The sequence below is a fragment of the Rattus norvegicus genome, chromosome 18 (assembly GCF_021556685.1).
Source record: "Rattus norvegicus strain SHRSP/BbbUtx chromosome 18, alternate assembly SHRSP_T2T, whole genome shotgun sequence".
In the NCBI taxonomy this organism is placed as follows: domain Eukaryota; kingdom Metazoa; phylum Chordata; class Mammalia; order Rodentia; family Muridae; genus Rattus; species Rattus norvegicus.
In genome coordinates, this window is record NC_141551.1 from 34,725,757 (window position 1) to 34,742,810 (window position 17,054).

A 17,054-nucleotide genomic window follows, 5' to 3' on the forward strand; every position below is an offset into this window, starting at 1 on the left:
GGGCAAATCCTCTGGCAGAGGTTGAAGGGAAAGAGGCAAGGACCATGTAGGCGGGGGATTAGATGGAACCATTTAAAAGGAGACAGAAATACAGCAAGAGTGACAAGCAATGGAAGGATCTGGTCTCAGCTGGTCTTGCCAAGTAAACCCTGGGAAGCCCTGTGGAGAAAGGACTCTGTTTAAGTTCCCTAAAGTGTTTGTGGTGGTTTGGCCAATCACATTCTTAGTCTGTTTCTATGGGGTTTACCAAAAGACAGAACAGTGTCATGACACCCCTTCCCTTCACATTTTGCACCCTTTTCTCAGCCTCATGAAATAAGTCTCTGGCTTCAATAGAGTGGTTTAAAAGGAAATGGGTGGGAGATACACTGGTCAGGCCTGATTTATTATATTTTTATCCACAAAGAGGAAATTCTTAAGAGTAAACAGTGTTTATTTTTTTGTTGTTGATTTTTTTCAAACAAATGGAATTGCTTAATTAAAAAAAAAACCTTATCTCTTTTTCTCCTTAAATACTACAGACAATCTCATTTTATCGCAGCAGACACCTAGAAACAAAACACAGAACCCACCAGAGAGAACTGGGCAATGAACGAACGCATCAGACATTCAGTGGACTGTGGAAGAGTTACTGCCGTTGGCAGCTCTCAACTCTAAACAGAAGTGTCCCAAGCCTACCGAGTTTGACAGACGTTTCTTAGAATTGGGGAGTTGAGAACATTGAACTCCTTTTAAGTTCTATTCCAATTGTTTTATGCAGAGGGAAATGAAAGTCAATGCATCAAAATGAAGACCCAAAGAAACATTTAAAAACTTGTTTGACTAGTATTCAGTATGTGAGACTAAGTAGTAACTTGTCCTCCTAATTAACCTTGTCCTGGAATATATATAAGTTATTTGTAGCCGCCACTGCTATAATATTTTCTGAAGGATGCCAAGCTGTATGCAAGATCTTTTTGCTAAAGTCCAGACTGTCAACACTGATCTCATCTTTTCTTCGCTTGCCCCCGACGCACACTTTTCGGGGTTTGAGGATAGCCCGGGGTTTGCTGTTTTCCCTTGAGGCCTCAAGGGTCACATCACGCTTGGTGTTTCGGTCGAACATCCTGAAGAAGTTATTGTAGGAGCCCGTCATGATGACGCTGCAAAGGAGAGGGGAAACAGAGTGACTGAGCATTGTAGAATGGAGAGGTAACACACCCTCATGATATCTTTCAGGAGCAAAGGATGCTTATCATGGCCACTCACAGGGACTGTATAGGTTTAAACTAAGAACATTGATTTCTTTCTGACTCATCAAAAGTGCCAAGCTCTTTGGCGAGGCTTGGAACAAAAGGTTGCAATAACCATTGGTAGCACTCTCATTTTTACTCCACAGATAACTTTTGTTCTTGAGTCACCGATCTGGTCCAATTGTGATGATCCTAGGGTTACCTACTTTCCACTAGTGTTAGGAGATCACGATGAACGGGTGTAAATGGGAATCAGCACACTGTTAACCAGCTTATCGTTAACCAGCTTTCTTACACAGTGGTTTTGGGATTTCTGAAATCAGAATGTAGCTTAGCTCATCTGCCTGATGTGTCAAGTACTGAGGCACAGCTACCACAGAGCAGCCTCTCTCCTTGTAGGAGTCAGCTCTTTATTCTGCTGCTTCATAAACACTTGTCCACAAAATGGATGCCATGGTCTAGCCGGGAGAGACAGGAAACAGATTTAACCACCCTAAATCTAAACCTTGATTAAGGCATTATGCGTAGAAGATACTATCATGTTTTTGCAACTTAACCATTTGCAGGGATATCTATGATTCAGCAGAACAGTAAATACTGAAGGCTTTCCAGCAGCAGGGTACTGAATCTTTAAAGCTGACATTTAAAATAGGTGGCAGGTATTGGGGAGATACAGGGCCTGTGCCCTCTGGGTACCATCTTGTGGTGGTATATCAAAGACAGTGATGTAGATTGTGTCTGGGACTGTCATCTGTTTTTTGGTGGAAGGAAGAAACTGATAGGGCTGGCTTGCTTTTGGAACTTTGTCAACAGTGCAGATTAAGGTTGGATTTTGTCTCACTGGCTCAATAATGGGGTGCTATGTATGGTAAAGGGGTATCTGGGTGCTCCATGGGGTTTACTTCCACATTCACAGTTAAACTTTCAGTAGCTCATGCAAGGGATTACACTGACAGGAGAGTGAGAGCTCAGAATGCGCATGTGCAGGGCCAGGGAGGGGTGGGAGGTGGGTTGTAATCCAGCCTCCTGGCTCCGTAGCGTCTCGGACAATGATGTCACTTCTCCAGCAGGATCTGATTCACTATTAAGCAAGTCATAAAAAATAAATTTTATCCTTAAATACCTTAACTTTATCTGAATCCTGAGCAAAATTCCAGGTTATGATGCTCTGGAAGAACTGATCTCAGGACTCAAAGTCAAAATTTCTGTACTTTTGTAGTTGCTGCTTGGTGATTTATGAGGTTAGGATATCATACTAATTCTCAACTACACTGATTCTTAGCTTCTTCAACTGAGAAATGGAGAAAACCTGCTGGGTTGTGGCTGGGATGGGTGCATGTGAGCAACGTCCTTGTGCCTAGGTACCTGGTAGTCATTGGTTTTGAATCTAGGTTAATGAAGGGTGAGCTGGATAACAACAGTTGTATAAACAGTATCAGCTAACAATGGCTAGGTGGTAAAGTAACAGACTTGCTTCTCTCACTAAGGACTCTGGTTCCTGTGGTTTAGTTCCTTTGTTCTCTTAACCAGTATAGACTGGATAATATAAACCTGGGTCCTTTGCTACATGTTTGCAACATCTAGTTCTGCTAAGTAGAAGATGGATTGGTGGTTTGGGAAGAAGGGCAAGACAGTCAGAGACCATGGCACAAACTCAAAGTTGAGCTTGCTGGGAAAAAGTTCCTTGCTATTGAATGCTATTTCTGGTGCCTCCTTCATCAAGGAGCTAACTGAGCCCCAGCAGCCTCTGCATCTAGTTTACAGATTGTCAAAAGAATCATCTGTATTTGTCAAACTCAAAATGAACTATTGGGAGGTAATATGAAGTATTGTAGAAATCAAAGACCTTAAAACACTAATAAATCACCCTGAAGGAATGTGATTAATGAGGCTGGCTAGAATTCTGCTAATGAAGCACTAGAGCCTCGGTCAGGTCTACTCTAGCAGCTTCGAGGGGATGGGTCTAGAAAGCCACTTGGCAGTAATCGGAACCAGGCAGAAGAGTTCTCATCATTATCAGTGGTCTTTAGGAGGCTTGTGGCCCTAGCTTTTCAGTGCCTTTGGGTGCTTTGTATGTCAAAGACAGCATTTCCTTGTTGACATTTGAACTGTTGCCTGTGCCAGCTCTACAATGAACTTGGGGCGACACAGACTACTTCTCTCTGTAGACTTGACCACAGTCTCCAATCAGTGACCCTCATAATAATGTGTCCTGGCCAGGTCTTGGGGAACTTGATCTCCATTTGCATGTACCCCATTTGTGACAAATTGTCCAGAGTTTCCTCAAGGGAAAGGTTCTCAGCCTCAGAGCATTTCTTACCTGTCTGACCCATTCCACACACACTCGAATTTATCAAAAATGCAGTCATTTTCGTAGAGGGAGCACAACTTGCTACGGAGGTAGTCATGAACCTGGGAGGGAACACCAAGAACATGTCAGCATCATATAGGGCAAAGGTTCCTGTGAATAGCAACTTGGTGACATGTGATCTTCATTCCTTCTGTGTGTCCTTGCATTGCACCGGGTGGCTCTGTACTGGATGCAGACTCAGCCCTCCCTGTCTTTAGGGGCAAAGCATGGATCAGTGAGCTTCTTTTTTTTTTTAAAGATTTTATTTATTCATTTTATATATGACGAATACACTATCACTGTCTTCAGACACACCAGAAGAGGGCATCAGATCTCATTACAGATGGTTGTGAGCCACCATGTGGTTGCTGGGATTTGAACTCATGACCTCTGGAAGAGCAGTCAGTGCTCTTAACCGCTGAGCCATCTCTCCAGCCCCAGTGAGCTTCTTTTATGCCAGCATGGACTAAAGAAGGATTGCTTGAAGAGATAGTGGCATAAAGAAGGAGCCAGTAAATGGCGGAATTATGTTTTATTATTATTATTGTGTGTGCCTGCATGACTCTGTGTATGTGTGTGTGTGTGTGTATGTGTTTATGTGTGTGTTTGCATGTGTCATGTGTGTACACAGATAGAGGGCAGAGGACAACTTTGTGGAGTTGGTTTTCTCTTTCCACTTACATGTGGGCTCTGGGGATTAAATTAAGGTCAGCCAGTGTTAGAGGCTAGCATTCATTTAGATTTTTGACACATGGCTGTTCATTAAAAGTTGGCTCTGGGGCTTGAAGCAGAACATTGAAGAAGCAACCACAGAGTGGAATAAATGCATGAGAAGTTTCAAACAGTGGTAATGTCACAGAGTATGAAAGTGTAAAAAGGGGACCAAGAGATGAGGGGCGTTACTTTCTGTAGAACAGGATTCAAGGTTTCTTGTGGGGTGGTAATGTGGCCTCAGAAGCCTGAAGATGGTGAATGAGTCTGGACAATATGTGGGAGGAAGGCTTTCCAACCACAGGGGAGAGAATATATGAAGGGCTACAAGTCCAGGAAGGAGTATGACAGACAGGGGTGAGCAAGGAAGACCAAGGTGAAGGATGACATCATAGAACAACAGAACTTGCTATGTTCCAATAAGGTGTGAGAGCAAATGGCTGAGACCAAGGGGACTGGTTTCTGTCTCTCTGATGAATGACTAGAGCAGTAGCTAAACTCTAGAAAGGGTGTGGGGCAGGGTTGATAGGATATAGAACAATTCTGAGTGGGTAAAGTGGAAATCTGATGTCAAAGATGGTTCCTGGTCTTCTGAGTATGAGATAGCTGGGCAGTAGGGGCTGATGAAATCCCTTCTGAGCAGACAGGTGAAGCCCTGGATTTGAAATCTGGATCCGTTAAAGAAATAGAAACATCAAGAAACATTGAGAATGAAGATAGAGTTGAAAAATCCAGTAGCTCTAAGAAAACTCAGGGTGAAGCCTCATAAAGAGATGACAAAGTATCAGAGGAATTCAACCACACAAGCAAAGAAGATAAAAGTTAAGGTTACACAGGAAGGGCTATATGCAGGAACTATGCAACACCATAAAAAGACCAAACCTTTGTACTATAGGTATCAATGAGGGAGAAGAACTCTAAGTCAATAGCATAGACCAGATCTTCAATTATAGAAAAAACAAAGCAAAACACTCCCCTAAGGAAAGACACACACAAACTGATACAAGAAACCAAGAACAACACGCAGACCAGAAGAGAAACTCCCCAGAGCATATCATCAACAAAACACTATGTATATAGAATGAAGAGCAATAAAAGTTGCATGAGGCAAAAACAAACCACAGACCACATATAAAAGAAAATCTACCAGAACAACAGCTGATGGGAAGTTTGAAAGCTGAAAAAGCCTGGAGCAATGCATTCCAAATTAAAAAGAGCACAGATGCTAAGCTAGACTACAAATGCAGCCAAACTATCCGCAATAGTTGAAAGAGAAAGGAAAACTTCCCATGGTACAAACAAACTAAAAGAATTCATGCCAACTAAATCAGTCCTATGAAGAAAACTGGAACAAGCCAAGAGACTCTAGAAAGAAAACAAAGTTGTAATTAATGAAATGTGAGCTTGAAGATCACAAATAGCAAAACAACACACACCAAACCCAAACAATCCTAAAAGCTATAATCAACACATATCTTTCAATAAAAACTTTAAATATTAATGACCTTAACATTTCAAATAAAAGACATGTGCTAGCTAGATGGATTAGGAAACAAAACCAATCTTTCTGTCTGTAAGAAATTCAGCATTAAAGATAGGCACATGTCTATAAAGCATGGAAAAACATTACAAAGAAGCAGGAAGCAAGCTGGTATTATGATATTATGCCTTCATATTAAAATTAATCAGGCAGAAAAGCAGGTAGGCTAACTGCAGATCTTCTTCACCTTGCCTCTCCAAATCCAAACCCCTAATTTGATTCTCAGCTCTTATAGCAAGTCATAAAATGCTGAAACCCCTGCTTCCTCTCAGCCCCCATCTCCAGAGGATCAAGCAAATCCCCCCATTGTTTCTGCTCATTAACTTTAGTGAAATCCCCTTGGAACCCACAGGCTAGGAAAACAGGTAGGCTAACCTTTCTCTTCCAAATCCAATCCCCTAGTCTCATGTCAGCTCTGTAGCAGAATACCTGCTGTGGTCTGGCCTTACTCTCTGCCCCAATTCCCAGGTGACTAAACAGATACTGATGAAACACCCTGATTTCCTCCCTCCTTGTGGACCCTCTCCCTGCTTCTAGTCCATTCTTATTCCTATGTGCCAGCTCCCAATACCTAGGAACACATTGCACCCAGAACCACAGTGGCCACACCAGGCCGGATTCCAAAAGCATTCCACACTAGGCAACACACAGTCACCACTCTCCTAAGAACCAGAGATCAAGGAATAAAACACCCACCCATAAAAGACAGGACCAGATATCAGGACCTAGAATTATAACCACCCCAATCCCAGATGCCAGGGTGAAAACACAGTAGCACCCAGGACATATCTCCATGACATTGCAACTCCACTATAGTAGTCCCTGAGAAATGCAGCTGAAGCACACGATAGTCTTTATGAATATAATAGGGGTCCTTAGAGAGGAAATGAAAAGGTCCCTTGAAGAAATCTATGAAGGCACAAACAATCAGTGGAAGAAAATGCATAAAACAACTCAAGACCTGAAAGTGGAAACAATCATAGGAAACCCAAACTGAGGGAAATCTGGACATGAAAACTGTAGGAACTCAAACAGAAGCCTTAGAGGCAAGCCTCATCAACAAACTACAAGAGATAGACAATAGAATCTCAAGTATCAAAGACAAGACAGAAACATAGATAGCCCAGTCAAAGACAATGTTAAAAATCTAAACTCCAGGCACAAAACATCTAGGGAATCTGGGACACCAAGAAAAGAAAAACCTATGAACAACAGGAATACAGGAAGAAGATACTGGTCAATGGCACAGAAAATACTTTCAAAAAAAAAAAAAAAACCATAGAAGAAAATATCCCCAACCTAAAGAAGGAGGTGCTCATCATGGTACAAGAAACATACGGATCACAATAGACTGGACCAGAAAAGAAATTCCCCTTGGCACATAATTAAAACACTAAACTTATAGACCAAAGAAAAATATTGATAGTTGCAAGGGAAAATGAACAGGTAACATACACAGGCAGACCTACTAGAATTACACTTGACTTATTAACAGAGTCTCTAAAAGCTAGAAAGACCTGGGCAGATGTTCTCCAGACTCTAAGTGACCATAGATGCTAAAAGACATTCCAAGATAAAACTAAATTTAAGCAGTATCTATCTGCATATTCAGCTCTATAGAAGGTGCTAGAAGGAAAATTTAGGTTAACCCAAACAAGTTAACAACACAAAAGAAAACACAAGGAATAAATAATCCCAGGCTACCAAATCAAAAGAAGGTGGGAAACAGTGAACTACCACAACAAAAAATAAACAGTAACCAATGAACAGTGCTCAGTGATAACCCTGAACATCAATGATCTCTATTCCCCAATAAAAACACACAGACAGGCAAACAGTATGAGACTGGGGCACTAGATTTGGAGGAAAAAAGAGATGGGAAGATCTGCAGTCAGCCTACCTGTTTCCCTAGGAGGTGGCCTGGGGAAATTTCACTGGAGTTGAGCTGGGACAAAGGGGTGCAGTGGGGGAAGGCTCTGGAAGGAGGGGGGCTGAGAGGAAGGGTGGGCTGCAGCAGATGATTTGCTACAGAGCTGAGGATGAGACTGGGGGTTGGATTTGGAGGCGAGGAGGGTGATGTGAACAATAGGACCCATCCTTCTCCTGTATCCAAGAAACATACCTGAACATCAAGGATCGCCTTGGTTAAACATTACCTCAGGGTAAAAGGATGGATAAGGATATTCAAGGCAAGTTGGTGTAGTCACTTTAATATCTGACAAAATCGATTTCAACCCAAAACTTATCAGAAGAGACACTACATACTGAGAGGAAAAATCCACCAAGATGACACTGCAATTCTTAATATCTATGCTCCAAATGATGGCACCCAGGTTCATAACAGAAATATGATTATACCTTAAATCACATATTAACCTTCACACACTGATAGTGAGTGATCTCACCTCACTCTCACCAAGATACAAAGATTATCCAGACACAGAACAATCAGAGAAATGCTGGAACTAATCTACATCATAAACCAAATGGACAAGTATTTTCAGAACATTTCACCAGAACACAAAAGAATACACTTTCTTCCCAGTACTTCATGGAACTTTCTCTAAAACTGACCACATACTTGGGCACAAAGCAATTCTCAACAGATGAAAGAAAATTGAAATAACACCCTGCATCCTGTCTGATTGCCATGGAAAAGCTGGATATAAACAACAACAGAAAGCTTACAAACTCATGGAAATGGAACAACTCACTGCGTTGAATGAAAAATGGGTCAAAACAAGAAAGAAATTAAACCTTTTATGAATTGAATAAAAATAAAAATATGATATACCCAAACTTAAGGGGCACAGTGAGGGCAAGTTCATGGTAATAAGAGCCTATGTAAAAATATTGGAGAGATCTCATACCAACAGCCTACCGGAAAACTCTAGAACAAAATAGAAATCACACCTAAAGGGAATAGATGGCAAGGAAGAATCAAACTCAGGGCAAAAATTAATAAAATTGAAACAATCAATGAAACAGAAAGTTGGTTCTTTGATAACATCAATAAGAACAACAAATCCTTAGCCAAATTAACTAAAGGACAGAGAGAAAAAAAATCCAAATAAACAGAATCAGAAATGAAAAGGGGGATGTCACATGGACATTGAGAAAATACAGAGCATCATGTAAAAACAGACATGGAAATCCAGAGAATCATAAAGACATACTTTAAAAGCTGCACTCTGCCAAATTGGAAAATAAAAGAAATGGGCAATTTTCTTGATACATACCATGTATCCAAATTAAATCAAAATCAGATAAACAATTTAAACAAACTTACAACCACCAGTGAATTGGAAGGAGTTATGAAAAGTCTTTCAATCAAAGAAAGCCCATGGCCAGATGGGTTTTATGCAGGATTCCACCAGACTTTCAAAGAAGAGTTAATTTTAATACTCAATATTCCTCAAAATAGAAACACAATGAACACTGTCCAGTTCATTTTATGAGGTATCACTTATCCTGATACTCATAGCACATAAAAGACTCAACAAGTAAAGAATTGCAGACCAATTTCTCTTATGAACATAGGGTGCAAATATTTTTTGATAAATACTTGTAAAACAGAATCAAAGAACACATCAAACAGTTTGTCCACCATGATCACATAGGACTCATCCCAGAGATCCAAGGATGATTCGATGTAAGTAAATAAGCTATGGAGAGATTAGGGGATACAGGGGGAACATACCAAAACATAATAAAGCAGTATAAGGCAAACCTATAGTTAACCTTAGCTTAAATGGAGAGTCATTCAAAACAATCCTAGTAAAATCAGGAACAAAAAAGGTTGTTTATTCACGCCATACCTATTCCGTATAGTTAGTACTTGAAGTCTTAGCTAAGGGGATCAAGTGGATACAAATTGGAAGAAGTCAAAGCATCTATTTGTAGATGATATGCTAGTACATAAATGATTCCAAAAATTCTACTGGCGAATGCCTACAGCTGATCAATACTTTCAGCAAAGCAACAAGATACAAAATTAACTCACAAAATCGATAGGCTTCCTACATGCAAATGAAAAAACGGACTGAGAAGAAAATCAGGGGAATACTGCTCTTCACAATAGCCTCAAAATTATAAAGTATCTTATGGTCTCTATAGCCAAGCAAAAGTTTGGTGAAAGACTTGAGACATAGAAAAAAAGAACCTGAAGGAATCTGACTATGGAAAGTTCTCCCATGCTCACGGACTGGTAGGATTAATATAGAAAAATTGCCAAACTCCTAAAGCAATATATAGATTTAATGTAATCTCTATCAAAATTCTAACACAACTCTTCATAGATCTTAAAAGGACAATTTTCAGCTTCATATGGAATAAATAAACAAAACAAACAAATAAACAAAAATCCGAAAACAAGATAGCCAAAACAATTCTGAACAATAAAAGAACTACTGGAGATATTACTATCCCAGACCTCGAATTGTACTACAGAGCTATATTAATAAAATCAGCATGATATTGGTACACAAACAGACATATTAATCAATGGAATCTAATTGAAGCACCAGACAAAAACCCATACACTGGTGGCTACCTTATTTTTTTCCTATAAAGAATCCAAAAATACATAGGAAAAAGCATCTTTCATAAGTGTACTGATAAAACTGCATGGGTGTGTGTAGAATGCAAATAGATCCATACTTCTTACCCTGTACAAAACTCAACTCCAAAATGGATTGAAGATATCAACCTAAAACCAGATATATACTGAGAAAGTGGGGAATAGCCTTGAACTCATTGGCACAGGAAAAGGCTTTCTGGACAGAATACTGGTGGCAGAAGAACTAAGAACAATAAATGGGTCCTCATGAAGCTGAGTAGCTTCTGCATGGCAAAAAACAACCTTAGTCATTAGGTAAATGCAAATCCAAACCATTTTGAGATTTCATCTTAATACTTGTCAGAATGGCTATGATTAAAAACAAACGAACAAACAAACAAACCAGTCCATACTGACATTAGGATAAAGCATCAGCCTACAAAATGGGAGAAGATTTTTACCAACTACTCATCTGATAGAGCTAATATCCAAAAAAGAACTTAAAAAATTTGACATCAAGAGAAAGCCTAATTAAAAAAATGGAATATAGATCTTATCAGGAAATTCTCAAAAGAAGAAATGCAAATAGCTAAGAAACACTTAAAAGAAATATTCAGCATCCTTAGTCATCAGGGAAATGCAAATCCAAACTACTTTGAGATTTCATTTTACACCTGTCAGAATAGCTAAGATTAAAAAAAAACAAAAACAGTCCATACTGGCGAGTCAAGTAAGGGAAACACTCCTGCATTGCTGGTAAAACTGAGAAATTGTACAACCTCGGTGGATATCAACATGGAGGTTCTTTAGGAAGGTCAGAATCGATCTACCGTGAGGTCCAGCTCTTCTGCATATACCTAAAGGATGCTTCAGCACACCACAGAGATACTTACTCAAACATGTTCATTGCTGCTCTGTTCATAATAGCCAGAAATTGGAAGCAACTTAGATATTCCTCAACAAAAGAATGATTTAGAAATGTGGTACATTTTACATGACAGAATATTATTGCTCAGCCATTAGAAAAGCAAAATTGTGATATTTATAAGTAAATTGATGGAACTAGAAAAGACATCCTGAGTGAGGTAATCCAGACTCAGAACAAAAAAATATAGTAGATATTTGCTTATATGTAAACATTAGCTGTTAAGTCAATGATAAGCAAGCTACCATCTATATGTACAACCACAGAGGTTAGGTATAGAGATGAAATCTCAAAGTGGGACTCGAAGCAGATCTTCCCAGGAAAGGAAATCATTGTTATGGATGAGGGGAAGGTGACTGGCACAGGAGGATCAAGTAGAGAGGGGGAATAGATAGAGAAGATTAGAACAAGAAAGGGAATGTGGGGAGGGCTAAAATTAAGGGGAAATTGAATGGTAGTATGGAAGCCTGATACAGTAAAAGCTTACTAAAACATATATCTATATGAAAGTTATCTAAATAAAATGACCAAATAATGTGGAAGTCAGAGACCCAACTGGACATCTCTTATCACCAAATGGAGCTTCCAATATGAGGAATGGGTTATATCTAATTGAGGTGTTGGCCAAAGGGGTCCCATGAGAATCCCCAAACAATCCAGGCTATTGCCAAGTTGGTCTCCACAAACTGATGGCAAGGCTCTATTGCTGATGACAAGACCTATACAACCAATTGAACATGTAGAAGTCAACCTGGAGCCTACCTGGAGCCTTTGTACCTACGTTCTGGTCTCTTTTGGAATAAGAAGGCACTCTGTGTGCTATCAAAGGAGAAACAGAAACACTAGCCCAGCTGCAAATCCTTTGTCCTGCCTGCAAAATATGCTAGGGTAGTGGTGGTACAAATCTTGTGTGAGTGACCAACCAATATCTGACCTGACTTCAGACCTACTCCACTGCTTAGCTGACCAAGAACTTGAAACTAGATAGAGCCTAGGGTAAAACTAAATACTACTATTCTACTAAAGCACTGGTTCTTAACCTTCCTAATGCTGTGACCCTTCAATATAGTTCCTCATATCCTGGTGACCACAACCATAAAATTATTTTCTATATTGCTTAATAACTGTAATTTTGCTACTGTTATGTCTTATAATGTTCATAATGTAAATACTGATGCTTTCCATTGGTCTTAGTCCTGTGAAAGGTTATTCAATCCCCAAAGAGGTCATGACTTACAGGCTGAGAACTACTGTACTAAAAGAATATAGCAATAAAATGATTCTTAATGATCTTCTGCTACGGATAGTGTCTTGCTCATCCTTCTTCATAGATCATAGATCAGTGCCTTGCTCAGTCTTTGTTAGGGACTCTTCCTCTTGAAGCAGATGGGAACAAATATAGCGACCTTTAGCCTGACAATGTACAGAAAGTAAGAGACCTCTGAACATTCAGCCCTAAGCAGGATGTTGCCATCAAATCCCTCAGGGCTCAGGGAATCCTGTAGAAGAGGATGCAGAAAGGCGTGAGAGCCAGGAGGGATGGAGAACACAGGAATAGAAGTCTTCTAAATATAACAGGATCAACACACAAATGAACTCACAGAGACTGAGGTAATATGCACAGGACCTGCATGGGTCTGTACTAGATGGGGTCCTAGAGCTGAAAGGAGAAGTGGACATATACCTACATTGCTAACCCAGAAGCAATCTCCAACTGATAAACACTGACAAAAGGAAATTTAATTTTCTCCAAGGGAGTCTCAACTGAGAGAGAAAAGCTACTCATAAGGGTAAGTAAGCTGCATGCCCAGTAGTAGATGGATTACAGAAAACAAACTCAATGACATCTTTGGATGTTCCTTTTCTCATAATGTCATGACAAGGCTTCTCCCTACCCTCTCCTCCCCTCTCCTCCTCTCCCCTCCCCTCCCATGCCATTCACCCCCACCAACCCCACTCCCCTCCTCCTTTTCTCCCCCTTTCTTTTCCCTTCCCCTCACCTCTTTCATTTTTTTCTTTCCCCTACATGTTTCTTGAATATATGTAATGGCTTCTGGTTTTGTGTTTTGGAATACATGAGAGTACAAATAAGTGGGTCTTTGTGTATATGTTTGTTTCTTGTGTATTTTCTTGGACTCTTTCCTTCTGTTTTGTCCTATTCTGATGTTTGTTTTATTTATTTTTTTATTATCCATGAGATGCTTGTTTGTTTTCTAACAAGAGACATAAAGGGGGCAGATCTGGATGAGAGGGGAGGTGGGGGAGGAACTGGAGGAATAGAGGGAGGGAAAAACTTTATTTTCAATAAATAAAACTAATCAGAAGAGATTAAGAAGGGCTGTTTCTCATGTAGGGAAAATTAATGAAAGTGATATTACAATCCTAAGCACATACATCCCATTTCATAAAAAGTGTACTGCTGGAATTAAAGGGGCACATTAACAGCAACTCAGTGATAACAGTTGATTTCAATATCTGACTTTGACTTTCCCCAACAGATCATCTGCATAAACAAACAGATATCAGAAATTACATGACATTGGTCATCGAATGGACCTACCAAATCTAGAGAATATTCTCCCAAATACCAAAGAATATACATTCTACTGAGCAACCCATGGAATCTCCCCTGCAATAAACCATATCTTGAGATACAAAATAAACCTTAAATTCAGAAACAGGCCAGATATCCACCAACTTATAACTGAATAATGAAAACATAATACATATGTACAATGGAATACTCTTCAGATATAAAGGAAATGGAAATAATGGAATTTGTAGGTAAATGGATGGAACTGGAAAATATTATATGGAATGAGGTAACCAAGAAAGGCTGCATATTTCCTCTTATTTGTGGATTCTGGCTCTGAATCCTTATATTTGATCATATAAATCGGATAGCCAGGAAAGTAGACTATGATCACAGGGGAAAGGCAGAAAAGGCTTTCTAGAGAGTGGGATAATAGGAGACAGATGCTAGGATGAGGTAATGGGGGGGTGCTGTAACTGGAAAGCTGGAGGGAAGGTAACATAGGAAGAGAGATAGGAGGAAAGAAAAATACTATGAAGGATGCTTAAAACATCCAGAAGAAAACATTCTTTTATAGGTTTTCTTTAAACATTTGTATATCTATAATAAGTATAAATATATTATTTCTGAATGGAATGGGGTGATGGTTCCTTCTCAAAAGTCATGCATTATCTAACAAAAACCCTGATGACAAATATCCCTTCAATATGTTCTGAGATTTCATCTTACTCCAGTCAGAATGGCTGAGATAAAAAACAAAATGGCGACTGTGGTGGTTTGAATATGCTTGGTCCATCGAGTGGGATTAGGAGGTGTGGCCTTGTTGGAGGAAGTGTGTCACTGTGGGCATGAACTTTGAGACCCTCATCCTAGCTGCTTGGAAGCCAGTCATCTTCTAGTGGCCTTCAGATGAAGATGTGGAACTCTCAGCTCCTCCAGCACCATGCCTGTCTGGACACTGCCATGCTCCCACTTTAATAGTAATAGACTGAATCTCTGAACCTGTAAGTCATTTCCATAGTCATGGTGTCTCTTCACAGCAATGAAATCCTAACTAAGGCAGCAGCAAATATTGGTGGGAACATGGGGAAGAAGTGAACCCTCCTTTCCTGTTGGTGGCATTGCAAATTGGTACAGCCCCTCTGGAAATTAGTGTGGCCAGTTCCAGAATAGCTAAAAGTATATCCACCCTATGACCTAGTTATACCGGAGGAATGTAAGAGGTCCCTCTTCTGCCCCAATATGGGTTATTGCCATTGTCCCTTATTGTCTTTCAGAACTTGAAGATAAGACTTTGCTGAGGATACTACAAGTTTTAGAAACAGGATTTGGGGGAACTGAACTAGAGCTGACCTGGAAGCTTCCTTCCTTATGACTGGCTTTTATATGAGAATTAGCTTGCTGTACAAATTGCTGAGGGAGAGGAATAATTGGTGTCCTACCCAGCTGTGAAAGCTACAAACCACCACAATGACTGGACCAGGAAGGTATGTACAGTGGGGCCCACAGTGGCACTTTTACCTTGGATTTAAGCAACAGCTGTCCTGTTATACCTCATGCCTGCTCAGGTGGAGGATCTTGTACAATAAGCCTAGTTAAGTATCCATGTCTGGAGAAGTATAGACTTGAGAAGAGAACCCAATACTGCCATTTTCTTAAGCCAGGATGATTCTTAAGTATATTCTAAATACTTATCCTTATATTTAAAATATAGTTCTCAATTCTCATCAAAGAAACTTCTCATAACAGACGGAGACAATTACAGAGAACTATAAGTGGCCACAATGCAGAGAGTAAATGACCATGGGGTTCCCACCCCCAACCTATACATATGCAACACAACCCCTACACTGAAGGCTCAGAAAAAAAGATCACAAAGAAAGATCACAAAGAAGGATTATAAGCGCCAGAGGCCCAGGATACCATGATTCTAGATAATGACCCCTAGACATATGGGAGAAAATTTGCCCATGGATCCTTAATAATATGGTTTCCTGAACAAAACCTGGATTGGTTGACATGCCAACTCAGACAGGGGAAATTCTACATGACTCTACTCCTAGACAGAGAGCTACAGGTAGTCAGTGGCTGTTAAGAGAGGGAGAATCAGTTTTCTCCAGGGACAAGCTCCTGCATAGATTGTCTAATTCAAAACAGCCAGCCCTACACACAAATACATTTCTCTAACAATTAGATTATGTGAACAAAAGGTCAAATATCAGAATTAAATGCCATTGTTCATCAAAGAGACCTAACAGATATGTCCAGAATATTGTAGCCAAACACCAAAGAAGAAACATTCTAATGGACTCAGTAAATGGACTCAGTAGGCTGTATATACACATGTGCATCTGTATTTACACACACACACACACACACACACACACACACATAACAATAAATAAAGAGCTCATAAGTTTGGGAGGGAGAAGGGATGCAGGAGGAATTAGATGGGTGGAAAAAGGGCAGGAGTGAGGTAGATGTGCAGTCCTCATGTATGAAGTTCTTTAAAAAACAAGATTAAAAAGAAACCTTAAATTAGTGGGAAAATAAAACCTGTTTATCCACCACGATCAAATTGGATTCATCCAGGAGATACAGAGATGATTCAACATACATAAATCAATAAATGTAATAAACCACATAAAAATCAGATACAAGGACAGAAACTACATGATCATCCTCTTAGATGCAGAACAGGCCTCCGACAAATCTAACATCCTTTAATGAAAAAAATTATCTAGGGATACAGGGGTCATATTTCAATGTAATAAAGACAATACATGCCCAGCTCACAGCCAGCATGCTATGTGGAAAGCAAAAGAAAGCATTTCCTCCAAATTCAGGAGCTACAAGGATGTCCTCCTCGACTCCCCATTCCAAGTACGTGCTCGAAGCCTTAGCTGGAGCCATAAGACAAATGAAAGAGGACACAAAGGGAGACATGAAAGCATCCTTATTTGCAGAGGATATGATTCAACACACAAGAGTCCAAAGACTCCACCAGAAGGCTGCCACACTTTACAGCACATGCAAAAGAGTGGCAGGATAGAAAATTAATATGTAAAATCCATAGCTTTCCTATATTCAAATGATGAACACATGAGGAAGAAATCAAACAAATGGTCTCATCCATGCCTCAAGAACATCTTGGAACAAATCTACCCAAGGAAGTGCAAAGCTTGTGTAATTAAAATTCCAAGAC

At 39.9% G+C, this 17,054-nt stretch overlaps 1 protein-coding gene across 42 annotated transcripts in view; it reads right to left on the reverse strand.

The window, feature by feature from the left end:
- Positions 1 to 412: 412 nt before the first annotated feature.
- Ppp2r2b (protein phosphatase 2, regulatory subunit B, beta) overlaps positions 413 to 17,054 on the reverse strand; it is a 427,050-nt gene continuing 410,408 nt past the window's right edge. For 39 of the 42 annotated variants that reach the window (XM_087593321.1, XM_087593354.1, XM_087593352.1 and 36 more), the window contains 2 exons: positions 3,553 to 3,644; positions 416 to 1,142 (listed from right to left, as the gene is read on the reverse strand). In XM_087593321.1, the coding sequence (XP_087449447.1) occupies positions 863 to 1,142; positions 3,553 to 3,644 (372 nt within the window). In that variant the 3' untranslated portion in view covers positions 416 to 862. Of the gene's footprint in view, positions 1,143 to 3,552; positions 3,645 to 17,054 lie in introns of all 42 variants that reach the window. The other 3 variants (NR_073588.2, NM_022209.4, NM_001402382.1) reach the window with 1 other exon arrangement.